Source organism: Micropterus dolomieu, linkage group LG22, assembly GCF_021292245.1.
Source record: "Micropterus dolomieu isolate WLL.071019.BEF.003 ecotype Adirondacks linkage group LG22, ASM2129224v1, whole genome shotgun sequence".
In the NCBI taxonomy this organism is placed as follows: Eukaryota; Metazoa; Chordata; class Actinopteri; order Centrarchiformes; family Centrarchidae; genus Micropterus; species Micropterus dolomieu.
Genome location: NC_060171.1, coordinates 20,260,341 through 20,287,900, shown reverse-complemented (window position 1 = coordinate 20,287,900; position 27,560 = coordinate 20,260,341). Strand labels below are relative to the sequence as shown.

The 27,560-nt window shown below is 41.3% G+C and overlaps 3 protein-coding genes across 4 annotated transcripts in view; 2 read left to right on the top strand and 1 right to left on the bottom strand.

Annotated features, from left to right (window-relative positions):
- The window catches only part of LOC123961427 (zona pellucida sperm-binding protein 3-like), a gene marked incomplete in the record, with an annotated part of 791,580 nt that overhangs the window by 410,352 nt on the left and 353,668 nt on the right, over positions 1–27,560 (top strand).
- Positions 153–2,988, top strand: nudt7 (nudix (nucleoside diphosphate linked moiety X)-type motif 7). The gene is made up of 3 exons (XM_046036858.1): positions 153–742; positions 827–985; positions 1,524–2,988. Exons 1-3 carry the CDS (start codon positions 587–589, stop codon positions 1,872–1,874), a joined length of 666 nt encoding a protein of 221 aa, XP_045892814.1. The 5' UTR covers positions 153–586; the 3' UTR covers positions 1,875–2,988.
- Positions 2,074–26,543, bottom strand: nfat5a (nuclear factor of activated T cells 5a). 2 transcript variants are annotated; one of them, XM_046036801.1, is made up of 12 exons: positions 26,231–26,543; positions 15,968–16,096; positions 13,132–13,762; positions 12,783–12,966; positions 10,760–10,950; positions 10,485–10,657; positions 10,112–10,246; positions 9,930–9,982; positions 9,649–9,781; positions 9,071–9,267; positions 6,855–8,979; positions 2,074–6,641 (listed from the first exon to the last, which is right to left on the bottom strand). In XM_046036801.1, the coding sequence occupies exons 1-12, from the start codon at positions 26,301–26,303 to the stop codon at positions 6,235–6,237; spliced, it is 4,431 nt and encodes a 1,476-aa protein (XP_045892757.1). In that variant the 5' UTR covers positions 26,304–26,543; the 3' UTR covers positions 2,074–6,234. The 2 variants fall into 2 exon arrangements, with proteins under 2 accessions (XP_045892757.1, XP_045892758.1); XM_046036802.1 differs by lacking the exon at positions 26,231–26,543 and adding an exon at positions 14,312–14,374 and having other exon boundaries at positions 15,968–16,092.

The window sequence follows — 27,560 nt, the reverse complement described above, 5'->3', positions numbered from 1 at the left end:
CTTTTCCCAAATGTTTAGAAATGACAGTTAACGTAACGCTATCTTAGTGTAGCCATATTCAAGAAAAAAAATACCCTGTCCATTTATTAATTTGATACGTTTTGCACTCAACACCGTTGTGCAGTCCAACGACCGCTAACTATGGCTAACGCGGAAGCCCGTCGCGTAGCGTGACGTCACATTTTCGTTTTGTTTTAATGAAGCTAACCGAGCCGTTGTATGAACTATTTTCGTTAACACAAGAATAATGCAGGCCATCACAGAGATACCATCTGACACATTTAGCGGACCCAGCTGCTAACGTTTATCTTTGTGTCAAGGGTAGTTTTTGCCACCATGTGAGTGACGTAAAATATGTAGGACAGCTCCTGCTGTTCTACACTTGTTTAACGTTTTATGATAAACTACATACCGGTAGTTAATAGGCGTGCTGTACTATGTTTACTGGTCAGACCTGATTATCAGGTTTTATATTGTACACGGATATTTTTCTCTTGGTTTCCAATTTGTTTATGCTTCGGGCTTCTACCTCGTAGCTTTCCTCTACTTTTTTGAGTCTGCTTTGAATCAGACCAGGTAACTTACGATGCATATAAAAGAGGAGACGATCGCCATTTTAAAGCAGTTTGACATTGGAAACAAGTTCTCCTATCTGCCGGTGCTGCCCAAAGCCTCAGTGCTGATCCCACTGTTTGTGAAGAATGGAGAGCTACACACCTTGATGACCCTGCGTTCAGAAGAGGTAACCAGAATGGATGTGAATTTGATGGAGGTCTAATGCTGTCTGTTACCTAACAAATTTTGACTCGTTCCTGTGTGTCTGTAGCTGAGGACCAGTGCTGGCGAGGTGTGCTTCCCCGGTGGGAAGAGAGACCCCAGTGACAGAGATGATGTGGACACAGCTTTAAGAGAGGCAGAAGAGGAAATAGGTCTACCACCTGATGATGTCCAGGTGGTCTGCACACTGTTCCCCATCATCAATAAGGTAGGCCAGCAAAACATACAGTATCTCAGAAAAGTGAGCGCACCCCTCACATATATCTTTTCATGTGATAATACTGAAGAAATGACACTTTGCTACAGTGTAGTAAAGTAGTAGGTGTACAGCATGTATAACAGTGTTAATTTGCTGTCCCCTCAAAATAATATCATACGGCCATTAATGTCTAAACCGCTGGCAACAAGACTGAGTTCACCCCTAAGTGAAAATTAAACATTTTCACTCCCAGGTGTCATATGACACATGTGTCTCAGATGTGAATGGGGTGCAGGTGTGTTAAACTTGGTGTTATTGCTCTCACACTCTCTCATACTGGTCACTGGAAGTTCAACATGGCATCTCATGGCAAAGAACTCTTGAGGATCTGAAAAGAAGTGTCACATGAAAAGATCTAATCAAATATTTACAAAAATGTGAGGGGTGTACTCACTTTTGTGAGATGCTGTATTTTCTTTCAGTGCATCAGCTGCTTTGGGTCCATCTCTTTCTCATGTGAGACCCCCCCTTTCATCTCTTTTAACAGAGTGGTCTGTTGGTGACCCCTGTGGTTGGCTTCATAGAGGAGTCATTTTGTCCCAGTCCAAACCCAGCTGAGGTCCGTTCCGTGTTCACAGTCCCTCTAGGCTTCTTCACGAGCGAAGACCACTATTCTGCCTGCGGTACTTCTGAGATGGTGGGGACGTTGCACTTTTTTAATTTTGTGGACCCTGATTCAGGAAGACAGTATCAGATATGGGGCCTGACTGCAATGTTGGCCATACTGGTTGCTACTCTTGCGCTGAGGAAAAAACCGAGGTTTGAGGTTGGTTTTGACTCTGAGGATCCATTATCCTTCTTCCAACAGATTCTGCATAGACAAATGAGTAAACTATGACCAGTTGTTTCTCTGATGTGCGAATACAAAATACTGGAAGCCAGATTTGTTATACTAATATAATTTGTTACTGTATTAATTGTGAAGTCAAGAGTGCAATGTGAAACTTTACCTGCATGCAATATTTCTTTAAGGAGATTAATCCTTTAAAAACATTTTACAACTAGTGAATCTAAAATGTAGGGGGGGAACAAATGAAGACATTTATATTTTTATTAATTCATTTAATGTAGCAGCAGGATTACAGATATAAACAGAAGAGTATACAAATGTCCAGACCAAGGCAAAGTACATGTTAATAATAGTTCAGATGTATGATAACACACTCGGGTTGACCTTTTATCCAGACTGCAGGGTCTTAAGGCTAGATACTAAAGCTCAAGCTACACAGAACGGATACAACATAACTGTTGGAGAATGTGAAATAGAAAGCGAACTAGGAGAAGTGAGCAAACTGATTACACACAAGATACAGCTCACACTATTGGCAATTAACAGTTAATTTATCATGGATGCTCCTTTTTATCAAGCATTTCACAGCAACAATAGTAATGTTGACAAGCACATCAACACAAGAAAGCTCTCCATAAAATAATCTCCACTGTCTCATCCCTTTTACCTCACATGTACAAATCTCATGAGGCGTGAAAAACAATTTTCAACAGAAAACAATGAACAAGGTGACAAGTCAACAGTGAAGCTGCGCAATTTTATGTTAATACTACTCACGGATATCTTGTAATGGATTTCCAAGGAAAATGTTAAACCTAAAATATATATCGGTATGGGCTATGGTTATGCTTGTGTTTTAGAAATAAAGATTCAATCACTGAAAATTGTCCTGGTGTCGAACAGTCATAGAAAATAAAAAGGACAAGGAGCAAAATAGCAATGACACAAAAGAGACACCAGTAAACACAGCGGCGTAACGGTAAGTTATCAAGGCACACAAAGTTCTGTTGAAAGCATCACAATTGAAATTCAAGATACCCCCTGCAGTATATTTCACATTTAAATATACATGGATATTCATTTACATGACTGAAGGACAAAACTGATATTGTGTACAGATTTGTGTGCTATCTTCACGAACATTAAATTCATGTTTCACGTGTTTTGTATGTTTTTTTTTTGTTTGTTTTTTTTTTTTGTAAAGGTGGAAGTGGCTATTTGAAGAGTCAGACTGAGCATCCTGGATTGCTCATAATGAAAAATGACTGGACGTGAAAACATGAAATTACACCACAATCCAAGACAAAATAATCTGACAAATGTACATAGATACAAATGACAGTTGGTGCCACCCCACCCATCCCCTCTGCCTCAAAATGTTCTCTGAAACTGTAATTGGTCCGATGTTAGATGTAGAGCAAGCTCTATGTCCACACCATGAGGTAAAATTTACATTCATGAAACTGAAGTCACAGGTCGGCTTTCTGTGTTGGTATGGCTTTAAGAGGCAATACTGTTCCGCACTTCTTCCGCAACATCGTGTGCTCTTAAACTCCTCCACCCGAGAGGAATGGAATGCTTGGAAACATCACTACTGCACTCTAACCTGATCTACAGTTAATGGATGAATCAAAGTGCCATTTGAGATGCATGACATTAAAAGACAAAAAAAAACAAAGTCAAACAACACACACAACAAACCTAGCCCATGTATCATGTTATACAGGTTGGGTAAAGTCAATGTTAAAACTGTAGAATTAAGTTCAAGATATCTGCTTGATGTCCACTACGTTACATTTCTATTTTCAGTCATACTCTTCACAATAAACCTGGACTTCATTTCATTTCAGGAAAACATACCAGCAATGATATTCTGTGCTATGAGCAGAAACCAGAAAGTGTAGTTTTACAAAAATATTCTACATTTTGATTTGATAAATGGATACAAAATTCTAGAAAAGATAAGTTACTTTAAAATGGATCACTAACAGCTGCAAGACAAAATAGTATGCCTATGAAAATGTAAACAAATGCATGTGTGAGAAATGCTATTCTAACATTTGAATTATTCTCAAAAATTGGCTTTTTGATTATGCCAAATTGGCTACTATTGTAGATATAAGTAGGAAAGTACAGCAGTGTTATTTTGCATTAAAAAAAATAGAGTACTGTAATGACAAATGTTATGGAGCAAATCGGTGGAAATGTTAATGAGGGATTAACTGATCCATGAAATAAAGTACCTTTACATATCTTTTATAAATCTTGTACTTAAAACAACATGCTGAATTGCTATCCATGTAAGAGCTGCATAATTTAAATAAGTACAAATAAGTAAACATTATGAGGGCGTTTGCAAGGACAAGAATGAGACAAGATGACGGCGATTCACAACAGGAGCTTTGGTACGCCTGGGTGCACTCCAGTCTGACCCCACAACAGCAGCCAGCTCTCTAGACTCAACTCCGCTTCAAAACTAACAATTAATGTCAGTGCTATTGATATACGTATAAACTGTTCTGTATCATCACATCAGAAGTGCCCATCACTCCTGCACATAGCACCACAGATAGAATCAAAATGGCGGCCTCTATGTAACAGAGATTTCATTTACCAGGGAGCCCCCTGTTCACAACACAAGGGATGGGTACTGGATGCCAACTTCACATGGCGCCAGCCTGCACACGGTACCAACACAGACGAAAACTTAAATATTTAACACAACACAAGTTAAAACAGTCTCAAGTGACAGATTTAACAGTAAGTAGTACAAATAGCAATATGATGAAAATCCTTCATTTCAAACTAAATGAATCAGTATTTTAGGTGTTTTTTCAGCGTGTAAAACACAAAGGCATACTTTACCACTCCACCACTGAAAAATGACAATGCTTTAGTGGAATGGCTGTTTTTTTGACAGACTTGACTGGACCACTGAGACTGAATACAAAGAGGAATTCAACAGTGAGCAGACATTCTATACAAAGTTGTCCTAGACCTCAAAAATATTCATGAGAAAATGTAAAAATGCTTGGTTAAGATGTATTTACCTTTACAAAGACAACTGCTTTATGTTTTTTTTAAATGTTTTTCTTGTTTTGTAACTGGACATTTCTGAGTACAAATTCAGCTGGGTCAGTAGAGAGCTGTGGACGAATATAAGGATTAGCTAGAGGTTATAAAGTGCTTGAGATAAAATGTTTATAAAACCACACAACACTCCATTTTCACGAGTGGAAAGTTTCTCTCTATCCACATTAAATTGGTTAACTTCTTCAAAACAAAAAGATACACACACTACATAGCTGAATGCTTCTTAAAATTTCCCCAAGAAAGCTTCCGCAAACCCAGTGATGAGGCTTAAGCGTATGAAAACACTAGGAGGTGCCAAAACGAAAGGCCAAGTCGCATTATACACCAGGTTGAATCTCATTTGCGAGTGTTTAATAGTCCCTCCGCTTTCTGCACATGGGGGAACCCCCTGCAATACCAAAATGTATTGATACCCAGAGTAAGTTCATTTCGTTTTGGGGGAGTTGATATCAATATTTAACTCTCCTTCTGATAGTCTGCTTAGGTGCATACTCCAGCCATGCCAGCAAAAATTTCTACAGATGTACTTGATTGAACGACTTTTACTCTTTTTAGATTTTCATCCAATTGTTGACATATGCAAGCGCCTAGTTTAATTAATTGCAAAAATTCTTACATTATCCATGGCAAAAGATGTTTAAACTTCAGTGGTTGTGATATTATTTAATCCCAATTTTTATCTCAGGTGATCTTCCACTATTGCTCCACCTGACGAACAGACAAAAACGCACCTCACAGACACTTGGAGTTTACACACTCACAAGATGAAATTCAGCCTGTATCTCACACTTAAGTGCAATCTGATATTCACTCTATGGCTGGATGTCTTACAGACACATCTCACATTACTATTCCCCCGTTTCCCTGTCGCTGACATTCTTTATCCCTTTCCAGTTCTTCCCCCGAACCTGGTAGGTTTTTTTTTCCATCATCATCATCTTCATCATCTCTTAGGCTCACATTATTAAAACACAAACAAAACACTGCATTTGTGAGAATGATGGACAAAGCAGTTATTACAGGCCTCTCTGATCCTGCAAGAGGGGTAACAACAAGGCGGACTCATCAATTCAAGGACAATGGATGTATGGAGGCTATAATTAATTATAAATATTCCATAAAAACAAGGACTTACATGATCTCATAATTTGGGGGAGGGAGGCTGTTTATAGGTAAAAGGGGCGTTTTATTCTTAAATATTTAAAATTGTCTAAGTTTTATGGCATGGACACAAAACACCAACATTCTGTTTGATGTATAACTCTCAGCTACATATCACTCACTCTCCTTAGTGCCCATATGGTCCAAACATTTATCACTGCTTCTGTAGGCTTTCCAGTAGGTCCTCAATTTTATCCATGTTGGACGATGCAGATATTGATGCCTGCAATTGATTCTGTAAGCTGCTCTGTATCTGTGTCTGTAGATTGGTCTGCATTGGAGTTGGCAGGCTTGTTTCTATGGTTGCCTGTAAACTGGACTGCAGGGCGGTTTGTGTGTTTGTCTGCATTGCATTCTGTAGACTGGTCTGCATGGCATTCTCTAAGCTGGATTGCATTTGTGCCTGAAGGGTGTTCTGTAAGCTGCTGTGCATGGTGGCCGGCATCGAGGAGGCAGCTTGGGCCATGGGCTGGTCCAACAGAGGTTGCATGTGACTGGAGTTCTGGGGCTGGCTCTGAGCCGGCAGGGTGGGTCCGGAGGAATTGAGCAGCTGGGGTGAGTCTGGGAGGAAGAGAGAATGGAAATAATCACTATAATCAAACAGTAGGTAAACACATTGTCGCTTACATTGAAGCAACTCAGGAGACACTTGGACATATACAACGCAATGGGTAAAGCATGGCAGTACCATGTGCTTTGGGAAAACAAGAATTTACAGTTACGTAACTCTGATTTAATGCACTTAAGAGGTGGAGAAGACCAAAATAATCTTACCATTCTGGATGCCAAACACAAACAGGTTGGCCTGTCTTTGTGGAGCCACATTCCCACCCACAGTTGTCTGGAAAAGCTGCTCTGGGGGCTGCTGGCCAGGGTTGGCTACCACACCCACACTACCCTGTACCACAAAGATGGTTGCGCCAGCGGCTGGAGCCTGGTTGTTCAGCTCCTGTGAGCCAATAGTGCTTTGCAGGCTGGATAGAGATGTGAACAGTTCCACAGGTTGACTGCTCTGGATGTTGCTGGAACTTGGGCCCAATTGCATTGGCTGCTGCTCCTGGAACAGGCTCTGCTGTTGATTCTCAGTGGATGTCGAGTTGCCGCCTGAGGAGCTCTGGTCTTGGAAGGACATGGGCTCCGCTGGGTCTGGCTGGGGCATTCCAACGCTGAGGCTCCCTATAGGGGAAGGGCCCTGGGTCTGTGTGCTGAAGAGAATAGTTGGGGGAATAGCCTGGGGGTTTAGATCTGTGGTGCAGAGGAGTAGACCTGTCTGCTGGGGTTGGGAAAGCTGGCTCTGGGGGACAGGGTTAGCCTGTGAGTGGTTTGGGATACCTTGGAACAAGGAGCCCTGCTGGCCCATTGGAAGCTGGGGTGGCTGTTGTTGATTCTGCTGTGGAGACTGCTGCTGCTCCATGGGGGTACTGTGTTGCTGCATTTGGGAAAGCTGAGCTTGGGGCTGGTTCTGAAACATTGCAACAGACTGGGGCTGGCTGTTAGAAGTCTCCATGGATGAAATGAATGCCAGCTGCTGCTGTTGCTGTTGTTGGGGCTGAGGATTTGGGGACAGGTATAGGGTTGACCCTGTGGACTGCTGCTCTGAGTTGAGACTGCCACTAGTCAGAACGGTCAGTGTATTCTGGAGCAGGGTAGCCTGTACCTGCTGCTGGGAGCCCTGTGTCTCAGCCAGGGGCCTGGGTGATTGGAAGAGCTGTTGTGGGGGAGATGTGTGGGATGGAGGCTGTGTTGGGAAGCTGGTCTGAATGGTAAGCAGGTCTCCAGCCTGAAGGAGGGACACTGGCTGCTGTACTTGCGAGGAGGAGTGGATCTGGGGCTGAAGCAACTCAGCCTGAATGTGCTGCTGTAAATTATCCAAGACCTGCTGCTCTTGCAGTTGTTGTTGCTGTTGTAAATTGCTCAAAGCTTGATTTTGCTGCTGATGTTGCTGCCGTTGTAGCTGCTGTTGTTGAAGCTGATGTTGTTGTAAATTGGTAATTATTTGATTTTGTTGTTGCTGGTCCTGAAGTTGGATGTTGTTAAGGACTTGCTGATTTTGTTGCAACTGTTGTTGTTGCTGTTGAATATTCTCCATCATTTGCTGCTGCTGCAGTTGCTGTTGGTCTTGTGGCTGTAATATAAGTTGTTGTTGGAGCTGCATGTTGCCAAGAACTTGCTGCTGTTGCTGCTGTAAGTGCTGCAGTTGTTGATGCTGTTGAAACTGTTGTTGTATTTGTTGTTGTTGTTGTTGTTGCTGTTGCTGCTGCTGCTGCTGTATTTGCTGTTGCTGTTGTATCTGCAGCTGCTGTTGTGTCGATAGTGAATTATCTGTGGTTCCCAATCTAAGGCTATTCATGTTCTCCTGGACGTGCTGCTGAAGGGAGTCTGCAGAGGGCGTGGGGCTGTACAGCACAGAGTTCAGCTGCTGCTGGGCTACAGCTGCCTCCAACACCTGCTGGAGTGTGGTGTTGCCACCAGCCTGTAGCTCCCTTACTGCCCTCTCAAGCTGGGCCACCCCTTCCTGGGGAAACAGGGGAACCTGTGACTGCTGAGGCTGAGAGGGAGCTGCTATTTGGGACATGGCCAAGACTACAACCCCTCCAGTATTATTCGGATTCTCAGGAGGCAGACTGTCCTGAGGGTCTCTGAGGAATTGCTGAGGGACTTCTGGTGTCACAGGAGGGATTGTAGTATCTCCCGACACTGGGAAAGAGGTTGTGGGTGCGATGTCTTCCTTTTGTATGGTGCTGAGAGACTCTAGGCTAGGGAAGACAGGGGGTGCCTGGGGAAGCTCCACATCTTCAGGTTGAAGGGGCATTGGGCTCTGAAAGGACTCTCCACCTGGATGAGGACTAGAGCTGAGCTCCAGAGTCTGCTGCACTGAGACGAGAGGGTCAGGGGATGGCTAAGAAAAGAAGGGAAACAAAAATGATACCAACTGCAATTCTGAAGTAGATATTTTGATTCCTCTTTCTTGAGAGTGAATGGCATCTTACCTTAAAGACATCTGTGGTTGGTGGATTGCTAGACACTTCCATTGGTGTGTCCTCTTGCCGTTTAGAAGGCTGACCAGAGCAGTCAGTTCGCTCAGAAGATATAGATTTGATCTGGCCATCAAATATGCACGTCTTGACCAGGGAGGGTCCCTCTGTTTTTACTGTCCGGACATTTGAGTTGTCAGCTGTGGGTAAGACTGAAAACACAGGATAACATTTAGTCTTTGATAAGACGCTACTTGAAGTCTATGCCTTGTACCTCATGGATTATTAACTTATAATCGTACGTTCTGAAAGTTTCTGTGATAAGTCATTGATGAATTCCAGCATTTCAGCAATACTGAAAACTGTAATTCAAAATCACCTGCTGTAACAGAAAAGTGTCAAGATGATTTATACAGCTAATGCAGGTAGCATGTTTCCTAATATAATAATATGGTCACTTAAAAATAATAACAATTATAAACAACATCTATGAAAACCTCCTCTAACATTGTATCCAAGAAGCCTCTAATTCCAAAGATAATATCCCCACCTGGGCTGAAAATTAACCTCTGCACTTGAGCTAGTGGCTGTACCTGCGTCTGGAGTGTAGGTAAAGGGCTGGGCGTCATGTGATCTACCAGCATTGGTCATCACCACGATTCCCACAGATACTGGAGAAGTGATTGACTGGTTATGGAACGGAGGGACGGTCACTATCAAATGGTTCTGGAGAAACATTAAAGATCCAAAAGGGCATCACATTTTTAGTAAAATCTCAAAGAGTATGGTTCACGAAAGCGGGTAGGTTTGATATGGCAGCTTACATAATTCCAGGAGCCACAGAAGAGAATACACATCATTCAGTTGCATTTACCTGATGGAAAAGGTCCATGTCAATCTTTGCCTCCGCTTGCCAGGAACTGTCATCTACAAATAAAATAATACTTTTTTTAAATTCTTCCATCCCTCAGAGGTTTACATGCAGAAATCCATATACACGCAAATTACATTGGGAAACACAATGTAAGACACAATACACAAAGCTGGGTACAGCACCTGCAACGTTCTCCTGAAAAATAACTTTGGTTCCTTTGAGGAAGTTCTTTCCAATGATAAAAACTTCCTCTCCTCCTCTCACTGAGCAGCTGTGAAGACTCTTCTTCAGGATCTCTGGCACTCCTGCTGGCTGTGCTGGAGAATGACAGAAGAGTCAAAGAATCAGCATTCACATGACATCTGGGCTAGTGTTCGCCAGAGGGCATGTGCAAGTCTTTGCTATGTTTGACAAAAGCCACACACCACACTAGAAACACCATTCCCCAGCATTAGGCCTCATGAAGCCTGCTGGTGGCTGTTCCCTTTGCAGCTTTAGACCGAAGTTGACAGTTTGTTTTGGTTCATTTTTGGTTCATGTTCATGAACTACTCACTGCAGAGGATGGGTGATGAGGGGACCTGTAGAGTAAGGACTGATCCATCGGGTTGGGGGATGCTCACTCTGAATGCCAGCCTGGCACGCGTGCTCTTCTTCTTGGACCCTGCCACGCCAATACGGGCCTCCACGTCTGCATTACGCAGTTTCAAAATTCCTACACAGTCCACCCTGAGAGAAACAACGCAGGATGGGGAATGCACTAAGTACTTCTTAAACAGCAACACAAAAAATTAACTGATTGCGAATTATGCACAAAAAATAACCCCTTACGCGAGTGTCATGTCACTGCTGGGCTCCAGGGGGATCTCAATAACAGTGGTGCCCTCTATGTCCACCTCCTTGCAGGCAGTTGTGTTGCGTCCTGTCACTCTGCATGCCTGGTAGAAACCATGAGGCTTCACTCTCCCTGCATCATTCGCTACAAACACCTGAAGCACAACTGGTTCAGTCACGCCCTCCAACTGGGGACAAAAATAAAGTCAGAAATAAAATGTGTAAATAACTTGACTTGAACTTCACCAATACTAAAAAACATACCACGATTAAAGAATAAAGCTGTTTGAAGCCCAAAACACAGTGGTCATGGAGTAACTGCGAAATACATTCACGGTGATGCTTCCTTACTAAATCCATATTAGAGTGCAAACAAAAACCACGCATGCATGGATCTTTGCCAGGGTTGCCAGAAAGACTATTTTCTTTGTGCATGGCTCTCACTAAAATATACATGGGAAATACACTGCAGAATGGAAAATTTCAACTGTATCACAAAAGAGGCACATGCATTTGTTGAAAAGCAAGCCTTACTGTTATCATACAATACATGTGCACTGATGATTTTCAAGGCTGTTTCACTGAGTGCTTCATACTTTACACACAATAACAACTGGGAGCTACTTAACACAGCCACAGTTTTATCTGCTGGCCACTAAGCAGTGGAGCAGTCAAGGGTTAAGTGCCTTATTTGTGAATGAAGGGCACTATTCCTTCTTTTTGCTGCCCATGTATCAGTAATAGGTAGGGCTGGGCAATAAATCCAATATATTAGATATAGCGATATCTATGATCTGCGATATAGCAGATCATATTTGAGTTTTCAGTGCTTCCACTGGTCGCTGCTGAGGGGTGAAAAACAGAAATGAAAAAACAGTAAAAAGCAACTAGTTACCAGCTACAGGTCCCTGTCATTTGAAAATCCCAAGAGATAACACAATTAGTCATGTGGTTGCTCTCATTACTCTACTGCGGTTTCCAGCTCTGGAGATGTATTTGGAACACCTCCGGTTTTAGGCTATTTTAATTGACTTTAGCTGATAACTAGCTAGCTTTTCACACCATGGACCAACTCTGCTGCGAAGAGTAGAAGATGCTGTAGTAATGTGACATAAACAGGGACTTTTCATTTTCTGGGTCAGCAAACACAACAAACAGCCGTTCAGTAACTATTACACTGCAACCTGAGCTTATCTACACACTTTATGGCTGACTACAGTTACTTAAGTACCCCTCACAGACCAGGAAAGGCTTGCTTTTACAACAAACCTGCTAGACTCACGTCTCTCACACACACGTTACCCACAAAGCGACTAGGGTTGGGCCGAAAGACGATGCCATCGGCGATGGCTGACAGACAACAATGTTGAGCTGGCATCGTCATAGTACTGTAGCAAAATGTACTTAAAGTAGTCATTGTAGAGTAAAATGGTCTCTGTCAGCGTTTTACTATTATATATGTTGTTTTTGGATTAATATTACTGGATGGAGTAATGTGGATGTTTAAGGTGGAGCTTATTTTAACTACTTTGGGTAGTTTAATCTATAGCAATGCTTCATATTCTACAAAATCACCATGTTTGCATTAACTGAGAATGTATGGTGTTTTATTTAAGATAAAATGTGTATATAGAGATATATTGTGTATCACAATATAGTCTAGAAGTATTGCTATATTATTTCTAGCCAGCTATAATAACAGGAAGTTTCTGTTTGACGATCTGGTTTTCATTCGTTTTCAATTGGGCCTGTTTTTGATTTGTTGAAAAATAATGTACCATGCAGAATATAGAAGGTGTAAAACAAAGCTTTTTAGTAGCTCAAAACAAACATGTGCTCGACAGTATTGGTTAATGAATGAATGCTTGTGATGTGTCTGAAGTGGCATGAGGATTATCTTGTGGTACGCAGCACTCCACACACCTGTCCGGTGTATTTTTGGCCTTATTCAGTCAGTTCCAACTTATGTGTTAATATTTTTCCTGTGTCAAAAAGCAGCAGGTGGCATTCTTTGTCAAACCTTGACAGTGGGGAATCCCTGCTGTGTGCGGTCTTTGACGGAACCTCTGCTGCCCTCGGTCAGATAGCGAGCTCTGTGCTGGGTCTCTGGCTGTACCAGGATCTTTAGCTCCTTCCCATCACTCTTCAGGGGGAACTGAGTAGACAGTGACCCCCCCTTCACTGCAGTCCCTGACTCAAGAGAACTGCAGGGCAACAAAAATCACATGATGACATTTATATGACTTCCAGAAATTCAATTACCCCAAACAAAACTAAATTAAATGACCTTTACTGTATCCCTTCAGAGGGACAGAGTTACTCTGAGTTAAAATGCTGACAGAATGAATATTGGACAAGGGTCACCCCACCTGGCCATGGCACTGGTCTTGTCTGTGCCCAGCTGGGATAGGACAAAGTGAGGTGCCTTGGCGCTGTCAGCATCAAACACATCCATGCTGTCCTCCGGAGGGGCAGGCTTGGGGCCAGGGCGCTGGCGAGGGGTGCGTTTTCTAGACTTGCGCGGCACCTCTGTGTTGTCGTTGTAGGAGACGGAGCTGACCAAGCTGAAGTTGGAGACGGAGTCATCAGCCCACATGCTGCTGCTATGCTCTGAATCTGGACCAGGTGGACCGGATACGGTAGGCTCCTCTTGGCAAGACATCTGGCTGTCGTCAAATAGGTCCTCAGGTGGCGGGGATATACTTAACACAGGCCTCCTTTTTGATGGGGTGTTCTGAGGCTGCTGGACTACTAGCCCTGACAACACTCCTGGCCCTATGTCTCCTGTTGCAGTGTTTACGCCACTGTTGCCTCTGCTGGGGGCAGATACAGCACCTTCCATACCTTGCATCTCTGAAATTTCAGCTCCATCCCCTCCGGTGGAGTGGAGATGCTGGGGAACCTTGAGATGGTCTGAGGATGAGGGAGAGGGGCCAGTGGATGGGACTCCCATGGCCAAGGAGGAAGAGGCAGAGGGGCTGGAGGTGGAAGAGGTGGCATCTGTAGTAGTATATGCAGATAAATAAGTTAGTACAGATGTTCAGCACAGAGCAGGCTAGCAGTCCCATTCAAGCAGCTGAATTTGTGCATGATTTGTATTGATTTCCCCTCTTCCCAACTCCAATTTCAACAGACTGTTGTGGGTTATATGCTCTCACTGTGCATGCGAGAGCTGTCAAGCATTTGTCAAATATTCTGAAGTTAAAGTTGAGAAGGGTACTATAGGTCCCACAATGATCTGATTCCTACAAAACTGTTCTCAATTAAAATCAATGTGACAAAACTGACATGCTTTGTTTACAAAAACAAAAGCAAGCTACAAATTGTTACATACACATTGCCAGAAAGAAACATAACAAAATCTGGTCAAACTTTCTCGTACAGCCAAATTTGCAAGCTGGTAATGTGGCGCCAAATTAAATTTGCCAGGGTTACAGTACAGTTTTGTGCAATGTGCATTCAATAGTAAACAGTAGTTTGCGCATGCCAATTGGAAGATTTGGTTGGGACTGAGCGTAGCCATGGAGACAGAATAAACAAGCCTCTGACCTATGGAGCAGTGAACTGCAGACCATTTTATATGCAGACACCCCCTGCCTCAGAGGGAACTTCCTGCAATAAAAACGAGACAGCCAATGAGCAACAAGAGAGCTGATCATTCAAGATTCAACTTCTGTCAATCAGTAAATTGGATGAGTTAATACACTGAAGGAAGGAGTAACTTTTTAAGTTGATCATTTATTTACATTTTGAAGCACGTGTATGTGGTTAATGATGACCTGAAGGATATTACAGTAGTCATGCTTTTGATCAGCACTTTGTGTAGGGCCAGCTAAGTCAGACAGGATAGTTAAAAGGTAGCGTCAACAAAAGCGCTCTCTCCAACATGACTGTTGACCAGTTAGTTTGCTCTCTAGATGAAATTCAAGACTAGAATCCTTCACAATTATAGCTGAAGTTGACTGCCCTGAACCATGATCCAAGATCAGACCATATTCCTTTGGTTTGCTAAATGATATTTAAAAGACAGTCGTTTGGGGCAACTTCACTGTTTCGTAAAGAGACAAAACCTTCATAAGTACTGAAAAAGTCAGCTGCTTTGAAAGCTCAATAAATTATCAGAGGACCTACTGTTTAGTACATGTGAAAAAGAGTATGTGTGAATGACAAATGTACTGGAAAGGCACTTGTTAAGGCTTTTAAAAACAAAACCTAATAACTATACTGACATATTCAGAGAGATGTGCTAATTTAAAAGTGCTACTACACAGACTCTGTAACACAATATAATGTCATAACATTATGGAAGTCTGAGATGACTGCTTAAGCCAAAGGACAGAATCTGGATTTTAACTGCCTAAAAAGCCAAGTGAAAATAAAAAGCATTAAGCACAAGCATCACAGGGAAAAGTGCAGTTGAAATTAACGACTGAAATGAGAAAGAACAAGCTATGTTAGCATGCTGTTAATGCAAACTCAACATTTCTTGGAGCTGTTATTCAGAGTTAAGCTTTCCAGGAAAAGAGGACTGTGTATGGCTTTCATTACATATACGCCACTGAAATAGCCACTGCTATTAGCAACTGCCATTAGCATGGTATACGTTAGTTAGAGATGAACTGAACTTAGAAGTTAGTCTAAAAGAATAGTCAGTCATTTTTAAAACATATGGTATACATACAGTTTTATAAAGTGAACTTGTAAGGTGAAGAGCTGCAGTCAGTTATTGCATTTTGGGTGAATATCAAAGCCCAAACACAAGGTAAGTATTGCTTCTTCCCATGCTGCTGCTAGGATTATAAGAGAGGATGTTCGTCACACAAACATCTACTACCTAACAGGGTCATCTAAGATAGAGAACGTCAAACAAGCTAGCAGTCTAACTGAAACAATGACACTTAATATTTAAAAACAGCTTGATAAAGCTTCAACACCCTACCCCCACACCTCAAATGGTACCACAGCAGCCTTCGTGGGACCAGGTATTAAAATACCTTTGCTGAAATATAAATACTACACTAGCACATATAATCACAAACAGCCACAGATATTAAGTGTCTCAGAATCTGCTGAAAGGGTGAAGTTGCCCCCAGACACTGATACAAGGCCATATTAGTTTCTTCACCCCTGCTATCTTGGGGAATAGATTGGCAAGATGACACTGATCCTAGATCATGGTTTTCATGGACTGAGCAGGTGGCTCACCTGAGGCCAAGGCTGCAGAGGGGGGAGGTCCCGCCTCTCCCCCACTCTTCTGGCTCATGGTGGGTGTGTCTGTCTGGGTGGACGGCGGCTGGAGCTGGAGCTCTTTGGGGAGGAGGTCATATACCGACTCTGTCATAAAGGAGGAGTAGGAGAAGAGAAATCAGAAAAACATAGATGAGTGTTTATGACAGGACCAAGTAACTAGAAAAGGTTGTCTACTCTTCACAACTAGAGCAGCTCTACATTATGCCTGTTTAACAACCTTTATTGTAAAATAACTAACCATTTAAAAAAAGTGGACAAAACAGTATCTGCTTCTGCTGTCAGTTAACTTGAGGTGTTGCACATTAATATGTACTTAATTTCCAGTGTCACCTGTGCTTATAGGGGCTATAGGTAGTTTTCAGCAGCCACTAGCCGTGGGGTGTTTAGATTGCAACCAGGTGTGACTCATGAGTGAGAAAAATCTGACACAGAGACCAAACACCGGGAGACAGCTTCACACAACATGCTGTAAACTCCCACTGCAATGTTTCAGTAATAGTTTGATCAGCTTGAGGTTGAAGTGTTACATGATAATGTAACATTGACTTCATTTAGCAGACGAGACACATTGACATTAGCTCGCCTTCCTGCTTTTCATTAACTAACGTTATTTGTCTTTCATCAGAGCACAGCTAAATGTATTGGAGGACAACGAAAACGTCTAGTGAGCTAGAATGATGAATCGGGAGCACACATGCAGAGAACCCGACCTGTTTCCTTCACATAAGAAGCAGAATAGTGGCTGTTCCAAGCAACAGAGAAAACAGGCGTGTGGTTAATTTCAACGTGGGTAACAGCCCGTTGACAACTATATATAGCCCCTTTAACTAAACTCAAAATGACCCAACTTGTCTTTAGAAATACAGTTAGTCATATTGTTAATGGCCAATATCTAATTTAATCCTGGTGGTAATAACAAAACCACTACAGTATCACACTGATGCTAGTTGTTGTTTCCTTGTTCCCTTTCCAGAAATCAGTGGAAGCAATCCCAGGATTGAACTGAAAGCAAACCTTGGTCTCATGATTACACGTTCCCACTATCTATCTATCTATCTATCTATATCCGGAGTCAAAACTAACACAGGCTATCTTGTGATAAACCAAATTAGTCTCCCATGGGGGTTAGTCTAATGAGACCCACAGAGACATTCCAGTGATATTTGATGGTTAGAAGTTTCCTAGTAGGCTATAACCAAACACTGCAACCGCGTTTGATGACCGATAAACACATGATTAGGTAGTGTGGTTGCTAAGAAACAGGGACCCATTAACACCCTGACATGGATATTTCAGCTGTGCATTGGCAGCACCCGGCATGTGTAGTAGTCATCTGATACTCAGCTATGACTTAGCATCAGCAGAATGGGGAAACTGACAAGACACATGATCTTGCGCTTCTGAGACTTCAATGATGCTGTCGAGGGAGAGAGTGACAACACAAAGTCACGACAGTTCACACAACAACTACACACTGGTCTGGTTCACGCAGACCGGCACAACATAAAGCCCTCAAATGGAGGCCAACTCCGTGCTCTATTGCTTATCCAGAGCTAATCTGTCTTTAAGGGATCATTCCCTCAAAAAACAAACAAATAATTAACAATAAAACTTGTTGAGATATAGCCTAAAGCAAACCGCCATTACTGAGTGGCATTAGGTTTATGGTGCTGCAAGTGCTAAAAAAGTCTTTCCAAATATAGAAAGGTTTGTGCTAGTTCACAAATCTTGCTGTGAACAGGATCCTGTGCAGGTAGAAAAGTAAAAAGTGGCTCTCAGTGACACTATTCATAGCATCTGTAGAGTCAACAACCACTTCATTTTGAGTGAACTGTCCCTTTAAACCAGACAAACCATAACGTTTCAAAATAATATACCAAACAAAAGATTTCCATAAGGCTACTTGAGCCTGTCCTCCTGGACACTAGCTATCATGAACCTCATAATAACGCTCTATTTGTGTCTGTTGTGCTTTGTTCACGGTGTAAAGAGAAAGAAAAGAGTCGTTGTGCATAGATGTATTACAGATGGACTGGCTACCCAACATGACCTCAGTCTTGACTATTACCCCTCTCACACAGGAGATGTATTACGTGAGTCTACTGAATGTGTGTTCAACATGCCTGGAACCCATTCATATGCAGCGAAGAAGAGCATTCACATGACCGAATGTCGTCACCACTCACAGACACAGACTATATCTGCAGCAGCAGGCTATTACATAAATTTTGCAGCCAAAAAAAACAGAATTACATTACATAATAAAGATAAGAGAAATGCCCTTTCAGAGCTGGGCATCTTCTGAGCCAGGTTGGGAGGAGGGTCACAAAGCCAGATTGGACGACATGCACTCACCAGATCAAAATGAGTTTGTTAAACCATGTCACTGCACTGGTCTGAATGGAGAACTCTGTTCTCCCAGAGTTCAGAGCTTGGCAGAACAAAGCAACACAAGCACAGAAACTTACTTACAATACATTTTAACTGTTTGTAGTTTTTAATACACATTTTATAGTGAGAACATAAAAAAAAATAATCATCTGCAATCACTGACTTTAAAAGTCAATGACAGGGGCACATAAGGCTGATAATCAGATACATACATTTCTGCTCAATCATTCACGTTATCTGGGTATGTTACTGCATAGTCTGGATTTCATTTAGTGATTTGAATTTACTCACATGCCAGACAGCCCACAGAGTGAACAGTATGCAAAACAGTGTAAATACAAACTGCGGCATTGCTTATGGTGGTGGGAAATTAAAGAAAAACAATCAAAACAGCTTGCTAACACTCAATTATCTGATACTGATACCAGTGCAATACTTGGGTTTTGGTACCAATATCAAAACAGTACTTCTGATAGCATATTTTCTTGAGTATCAACACAATCAGAGTCCCTTAATTTTCTGTCTCTTATTACCTGGACAGAATAAGGTGCTTCTCACAGGCTCACACACATCATATAATTTCTGGTTACCACAGAAATGGCTCCTGTGAAGCTCTTAATCTATCTGTTCGACTGACAAAGGAAAGCTTCAGAAAGAGTTACTTTACAAGAGAAAATAAAAGGCCACTCTTAACTCACATAAACCTCCACTGAAAAGAAAAAGAAATTGAACTTCCCACAGTAAAATTTAAATACTGGGAGAAGAAGTCAGATTACATCTGTACACGTTTAGCTCTAGAAGCTTGTCAGAATATGCTCAAAAAAGAAGCCTGCAACACACAAGCCAGCCAGGGGGCGGACTGACTTTAACCTACACTTGGAACAATTAAATTACCTCATCTCATAGTTATGCACTGCTCACATTACACATGCCTTAAAGGTTTTGCCAAATGGCAAAGCCACCAGTCCATTTTTATTCTTTGCAGCTGGCTTGGGGCTAAGACGGGGGATGACAGATGAATAGACAATTCACGAGGGCTATGTTTTTGTTGGAAATGAAAAAATATGCAGGCCAAGAATGTATCTCAGTGCCCAATAATGGCTGCTTTAATTATGCTCTTGAAGCCAGAGAACAGACAAAGGGGCTACTCACTGCAGTCAAACCACAAAGAATGCCATTTTTGGCTATTTACACCATCTCTGTTTACCTTGAAGATGAACTATACTGACAAGGAATAGAATGGCTTGATACTCCATTTGATTCTCCATGGACCTGCTTATGTAGATCAGATAAATAAACCAGAACAGTTTTTCAGACTTAAAATACAATCAATTTAATCCCATGTACATCTAGTTTTCCCCAAAGATACAGTAATGCATGCCATATGTATTTTGTAGGGCTGCCCCCTAATAGTTGACCAAACGACATCAATGAGAAGAGTCTTTCGTCTCCTTGCTGGTTGTTTGACACATTCGTGACCCGATTTTGCTGTTAGCACTGTCGTTAACAAGTGGCTTGCTTCATGCCCCTTGTAAAATGTACATTCAAGACTCTTTATTAAAAGTATTAATGTTACGTATATCATTCTTTCTCTGCCCTAGAAGTCAAAACATGATTCCCCCAAAAATATATAATAATTAAATTAATATCATACACTAACTAACTAGTCGACTAGGAAAATCTTTAGTTAGGGGCATCCCTAGTACTTTGTCCTTCCCAAAACACAACACTGAGGTAGTCAACTTAGCCTGAAATTAACCACGGTACAAGCTTACAAAAGGCGCAGTGAATAAACAAATACACATGGGTTTGTCAATAAACGTTATCAGGCTGTATGCCTTTAAAAGGATTATTTCTAATTTTCTAATATCTTAGGTGACTGACAACATCTTTCCAGAAACAAAATCCACTTTCTCTAGATAATCCAGACAGCACTGTGAACAATTTTTAACTCCTTTCCCAGAAGAAATGATCCCTCAGAAAACTGTTCACATTGAATAAACACTTATTGTACACTGTAGTGTTACAGTCTATATGGAGCTACAAAGCATGTCCTGCATGTCAGTCTCTAACTGCACACACTGTCACTACAGCTCAAGTTTCTCACACTGATAAGTTTGCGTAAGATTTTTCCCCCTGGGACTGAGATTAAACTACATTAGTATTGAGACGCTTTGTTGTGACACTTGGAATTGAGCTCTAGTGTGTCCTACTTCTATCAGTGGTCCTTGAGATGCTTCTCCAACTTAATTGGATTCTACCTAGGGTTGGGCGATCGTCTCTATTTTCATATCGTCTGATCATGGCTACTTGAGATCACCGATTGGCGATCTGATCGCCAGGGGGCGATATTACGTTGCAGCAAGTCAGTGAAATGCCAGCATGGAAGAAACAGGCTTATTAGCTTTAAGAGAACCCGCCAGAAACATCTGTAAATGCACAGTACGGTGTTTCCACATAATTACCGTATAACCATGAAGGGTGGAATCGATAGCAGCTATGTACAGCGTGTCAACCTCGACAACCCAGCTGTACTCTAACATTAACATATCAGTCTCCGACATTGACAGAATTGTGTTAAGAAAATAGACTTAACTTCTCAGCGTTAACTTCAATGCATTAGTTTTTCTATTATCACACGGCTCCGTTTCAATGTGTTTCTGTGAGAGAGAGAGAGAGGAAGCGAGCGAGCAAGTGGAGGTGCTGAGTGAATCTATGCGCTGCGCACTTATGATTTTACTCATATTACATAGTATACATGGCGATCAGCGTTGATATTGTGGCGTGTCCTGTCACCACAAATAAATCCATGAATGGGAAACACTGCAGTGTCGTTCAGATTCTAGATACTGTTTTTATGTCATCTTAGTTCTGATAGTGAGTTAGATAAAATCGCCTTAATATCAGTGCATGAAAAACCAATTGCTGATCATCCCTTCAATTGTGGTTAAGCCAATTGCCAATCGGAACAACCCTAATTCTACCCAATTGAATTAATAGGACATAATTAGTAAAGGAACACCCCTGTCTATGTAAAGTTCTCAAAGTTGATGGTGCATGTAAGATCAAAAAGCAAGCCATAATGTTGAAAGAATTGTCCTTAGATTTGTGGGACAGGATTGTGTCATAGCACAGATCTGGGGAAGGATGGAAGAAAATTTCTACAGCACTAAAAGTACACAAGAGGATGGTAGCATCCACCTGACCACAATTAATGACGTGTGTTATGGAAACTAGTCACTGAGCAATACCTCATTAATGCCATCCCTACAGTCAAACACGGCTCCCCATCCAACCTGGTTGAGCTTGAATGATTCTGCTGAGAAAAATGGGAAGTCCCATAGATAAGTGTGCAAAGCTTGTAGGGTCATTTCCAAGAAGACTTGAGGCTGTCATTACCCACCAGAGGTGAGGTGCATTAACCAAGTATTAAGTGAAGTAAATGGGATCTTTCAGCCTTTTATTTATAAATTAACCAAACAATCCAAAAACATGTTTCTGGATTAGGGGTTAATTGTTTTGGAGTAATGCGTGTAGACTGATGAAAAAAAATAAAAACAAGTGGAAAACTTGAAAGACTCTGAAAACTTTCTCTATGCGCTGTAACTGAAAATATACTTTAAAAAGGGCACATAATAAGATAGCAAACATAAGTTTTATAATATAAATAATATAAGTTTTATAATGCAAAGATAATATATTTCTGCACTAAAACTAATGTTTCCACTTTAAGTTGTAGGAAAACAAATATTGATGATGTATATCATATAGATAACCTTTTAGCACATGTCAAAGCAGCACGCGTTTCCCCCTCATATTCAACACTGTTGAAATAAGCTTATTTTCTCTCACATGCAAAATGAGCCTCATTTTATGAGTCTGCATATTTCTGTTGTGTCTATAAATTATGTAAATAACATAATCCTTTATGAAAAGATGCTATAGTCAATGTGGCCACACAGCAGGGAAAATTATGAAAATCAAAAAATATAAAACTTTTTGATTTTAATTAAGAATATTTTATGTGTCTGAAATCTGGGACGTCACGTCACGTCATCTAGCAAGTCACGAGGTCCCCAGCCACAAAGACTTACAGGCTATGATGTTTATAATTTCATTGTTCAACATTACTTGTCCCTATTACAACTTGTTTTATTTATTTATTAGTGGTTATCAAATAACAAGACTAAAGGTTATTGTCATGTTTAATCTTTATAATTAATAAAGTAAATGAATCAGGACAATACACCACGTGTCATAAATGCAAAGTAAACATTCTTGCATATCGAAAACGGTACGACAATCTCCCCTCCTTCTCCACAGAGATGGACTCGTTAACTGTGAGTGAGTGATAAATTATCATAAACTTTGTGATTACCTGCTGTGGTTTTCTCACAAATAGGGATTGGTATCGTTAGGATTTTAACGATACACTTGATACTCTTCATCGGTTCAGTTCTTTATCAAAACTCTTATCAGTTCTCTTTCATCACTACATAACTTAAAGAAATATATTATTTAAAAAAATATTAAATTCAGAACAGGATTAAAAAATAATATTTTATTATAACTAAATGTTTCCAGTGCAGCAACAGTAAGGTTTACAACAGCAAAGTCACTATTTAAACTCAATAATATCTAGTTTAGAAAGAATGAAGAACAGAGACATCAGTATCTGTCCTTCCTCCTGCCCTCCTTCTCCTCACTCTGCTGCTGCTGCTGCTGCTAGAGAGGGGAGGGGCTGGTTTGTCTCAGCCAGTTTGTTATGGTTGGCATTTGTGTAACTAATGAAGTAGTCTGAAAATTCAGTTTTTAATATTGTTTGACTAACTTGTATAAACCCCCTTTGTCATGGAGTCTCATGCATCTGCTTGCCACTAGGGCTGCAACTAACGACTAGTCGATTAATCTATCGATTATTGAAACGAATAATCGACTATTTGGATTATAAATCGCAAAATGACACAATGCCTCTCATTTAGCTATTAGCCTTTAAATTAAACTTGAGGTTGTTTTAGGCATGTGCTAATTAACAGTCAAGACAATAAAATAAATAAATGCTTTCAAAAATGCATCTTTTAATGAACGTTTCTGCTGCAGGAACAGAAAGTTCCACTGAAATCATGTCCTGATAAGCAGCTGATCTGCTGTTTAGTGACGGAGCAGCTTTCACGCCAGTACTGCAACACCCCGGGACAAACTGACACTGTATACAAAGAAAGGAATAACGTCATGCATTTCATTTGCCGAATTTACAAGAGGGATCAATAATAACGATTTTGAAGTTTTTTTTAAGGGAGTTTGGCCGCCTCACGCACACGAAAGTATGAAATTGTCCGGTGTTGTCTAATCTTGCGCACTCGGCAGCAACACGTTCTCCAGCTGGGAACGTCGCCATGAGTGATGCATCGTTTATGATTTTAAGGTCAGGGCACATCTGGAACGTGAACGCGGCCGTTGTGTATCATGATTATGTGCTACTCACAGCACGATTACTGTAACAATCAAATTGACCAACTGTATAGAAAACGTTTCAGCTCATAACGTGAAGCTAGCTCACTAACTAGCTTACTGAGACGAGTCTTCATCATCCACAGAGACAACGTTACGTGCCTCCTCTTCAGATCTTAAACAGCTTTGCTGACTTCACGACCTTTCTGGCTGTGTGAAGAGTGAAATGCTGCGACACTCTGGAGGTTTCAGGTTGTGAAGTTGTTACTGCAGACCTGATGTTATTTTAGTAACTTTAACGTTACTGTTCACATCACTTTACTTTGTTAAGCTGACGGTGTCGCTACGGTCCGATGACGTCATGAATGAATAGATTATTAAATTTGGTGGCAACTAATTTAATAATCGATTTTTGTCGACTACATCGATTAGTTGTTGCACCCCTACCTACCACACAAATCTATATTATTACTTTTAATATTTCTTTTCCAAGAGATCAGGGTCCACTGTTGGGGTTTCACATTTTTCTCATTTTGAGACAGAAAAACCACAGCTAACTAAATGGTGCAATGTATTCTGGCAGGCCAAAATTCTACTTGGCCAGCTGACCCTTCTCTCACTTATAGTCGGATGTACACGAGATCTCTCACTAGATCTTTGATGAGCACACACCCAATTACTGAGATATAAATACACAGTCATGTGATACAGTGTGACCATATGGCAGGCTTAACTGAGCATTTCAGGGTCACAGAGCAAAGCTTTCTGCTTGCTCATGAGCACCCTAGACATAGCAGCCCCACAGATGTGGAACCAGTAGGTCCACCAGCACATAAAAGAACATAAAGATTATAATGGGTATAAATGCCATGTGTTCACCACTAGTGACCAAAATGGGGACTACATCTACAACCAGGGGGTAAAATGACAAAGGAAACCCTGCTGTCCACCAGCGTCCTATCAAAATGCATAAATCCATGTGTCTTAGGTTACCACTTTAAGATCAGTACACAAAAACACACATGGCTTGCTCGTGAATAAGTAATAGCATGTTGAGTAGAGGATTCAGATAATTTCTTTTACACACGAAGCTGATACACTTGCTAAGAAATTAACCTACAGACAAAGTGCTGCTGAGAGCATGTAAAAATGCACAATTCCAGCTGAACACAAGAGTTAACAGTCTAGTCCCTAGACACCCTCCTAATAATAACATAACAGTTTGCTAACACGTGTCAAAAGCCTATGACAGCAACACTACATGTTGGCAGTAGTGGCCCAGCAACCCTTATCCTGACAGAGCAGAGGTGGAAGAAATACTTTAAATTGAGTAAAAGTACGAATGCAACTCTGTGAAAATAATCTACTACAAGTAAAAGGCCTGCATTCAAAACCATACTTACAGCTTATGACTTAGGAGAATTTTCTCAACCCATAAAGGAACACCTCATCCTTAACTTTATCATAAAAAATCTAAATCTCCAAATTTGGAGATACATTGTTTCTATGGACCTTAAGGTTATGAAAAAAATGTAATCTGAAAAGTAATTAGTATCGACAACTGCCAGACAAATACAAGTACAATATTTGCCTCTGAGATGTAGTAGAAAAGAAGTATAAAGTTGTATAAAATGGAAATCCTACCTAAACTCAAGTACAGCACCTGAGTAAATGTACTTAGTTACTTTCCACCACTGTGACATGGTGAACACCCCGAGCTTTGAAGTGCCAGTAACTGCATTTCTTCTGTGAAACCAGGGAATTTGAAAGAAACTGAGGCTCAATTCCACTCATAAATCACAACAACAGAGGGGCGGTCACTCAACAAAACTAAACGAGCAGGATAAACAAAACAACACGCATGTACTACATATTGTCCTTCCCTTGCGATATAAACATGCCTGCGTGCGCACACACACACACACCTCCGCAAAACACTGAGGAACGTTAAACCACTGAACAATGTGGTTGGTGGCTGGAAAGCGACCACACGTAGATGTGGCTAGCTAATAGTATTTACCTAACATAATGTTAGCCATTAACGATAGCCCATTAACGTTAAATAGTGGCAAATCTAAACACATCTGTAAGACCTCACGTATCACTGTTATAACGTTAATTAGACGAGCAACCTAGCGTATCACGCTCTTCCACGCATGTGACATGGACAGCTAACCAGCCAGGTACTTGCCAATGCACAAGCCAAATGCAGCTAACTAACTAAGCTAGCTACGTTGGCTAACAGCATAAAATAAGCTAACCACTGCTAGCTAGCAGCTTATACGTGAGCTATTAAGACATTCATATTGCCTCCGTTTAAACAAGGACAAAACGAGTTAGTGGCGTCAGAGTAGCCTTTATTTAGTAAAATCTTACCTTTTGAGTATAGAGATTTGGGGGAATTGAGGTCGAGATCCGAGCTAAGGAGGGATATAAAATCAGAGGGCATCGCAGCGCTTCATCGAGGGGAGGGGAAGCGGACACTCTTTAGAAGAAACGAAGTCGGCAGCTTTTGGCCAATAAATATTACGTTTTACAAGCGGAATGTTAATATGCAGAGTATAACATCGAAACAATCTTGAGGCGACAAAAGCAAAACTTTCAATACCAAAAAGAACCGTTAACTAACACGTCTCACGTCAGTGTGTCTTTGCTGAGAGGAGACACATTTCGTGCTACGTTGAGACGAACACACACAAACACACACTTGCCTACAGTTGGTCGGCCCACCTCCTAGCCCCTCCCCATTTGTAGGGGCATGCGCAGTAGCTGGGTCGAGAATACGGTGAAGCTCCAATCATCATAGAGGGAAGTAATGACATTACATTGCATGTGTTCTTATTATAGTGGAGTCACTTCACTTTTTTCAATTTATCTGTACACCTTGGGTAGATAGACCGATTGTTGAATCAGTTGAATTAGGTGACTTGGAAAGACACTCTTAGTTTCCCTGAATCTTGAATGTTTAGAGAAGTTGATAGGTGTTTTTTATAAGAACTGAAACATACACGTATGTACAAAAGGTTTAGAAGAGGTGGAGAAAATACTGTAAAGTAAGAATGCTTTCAACACAAACAAAATACAAAGTGTGTGAACAGAAGAAATCTGAATCAAATCAATATTTGGTGTAACCACCCTTTGCCTTTAAAACAGCATTAAACTGAGAACAGCAACAAGGCACATGGTAGTTGTACCGCGTCAACAAGGTCTCTCCAAGGCATAAATTTTAAGGCAGACGTGTTGTCCAAGCTCTTTTGAAGAAAGAAACAGGCAACATTGAGGACCATAGGCGCAGTGGACGGCCTAAGAAACTTACTGCAGCAGATGAAAAACACATCACGCTTACTTACCTTCACAATTGCAAGATGTCCAGGAGTGCCATCAGCTCAGAACAGGCAGAAAACAGTGGGACCCTTGTACACACATCTACTGTCCAGAGACGTCTGGTCAGAAGTGGCCTTCACGAAAGACTTACAAGCAAAAAGCCATACTTCTGACATGGAAACAAGGCCAAGCGACTCACCTATACACGGAAACAGAGGAACTGCAGAAAAATGGCAGCAGGTGCTCGGGACTGATGAGTATGTGGCTTTAGCAGAAGGCAGTTTGTTCTCTGAACATGTTTATCCTGTACGTATTCCAAGCCAAATACTGTAGGTGTATTGGCCAGTGGTGGAAAAAGCATTCACATCTTGTAGCCTTAAGT

Coding starts and splice junctions, on each gene's coding strand:
- nfat5a (XM_046036801.1), bottom strand. CDS start 26,303: ATGCCCTCTGATTTTATATCCCTCCTTAGCTCGGATCTCGACCTCAAT. Junction 10,658..10,759: donor AGCAGTGACATGACACTCGC/GTAAGGGGTTAT, acceptor TGTTTCTCTCAG/GGTGGACTGTGTAGGAATTT. Junction 9,268..9,648: donor TACCTACACTCCAGACGCAG/GTACAGCCACTA, acceptor CTGTGTTTTCAG/TCTTACCCACAGCTGACAAC.
- nudt7 (XM_046036858.1), top strand. CDS start 587: ATGCATATAAAAGAGGAGACGATCGCCATTTTAAAGCAGTTTGACATT. Junction 743..826: donor TGACCCTGCGTTCAGAAGAG/GTAACCAGAATG, acceptor GTGTGTCTGTAG/CTGAGGACCAGTGCTGGCGA. Junction 986..1,523: donor TGTTCCCCATCATCAATAAG/GTAGGCCAGCAA, acceptor CTCTTTTAACAG/AGTGGTCTGTTGGTGACCCC.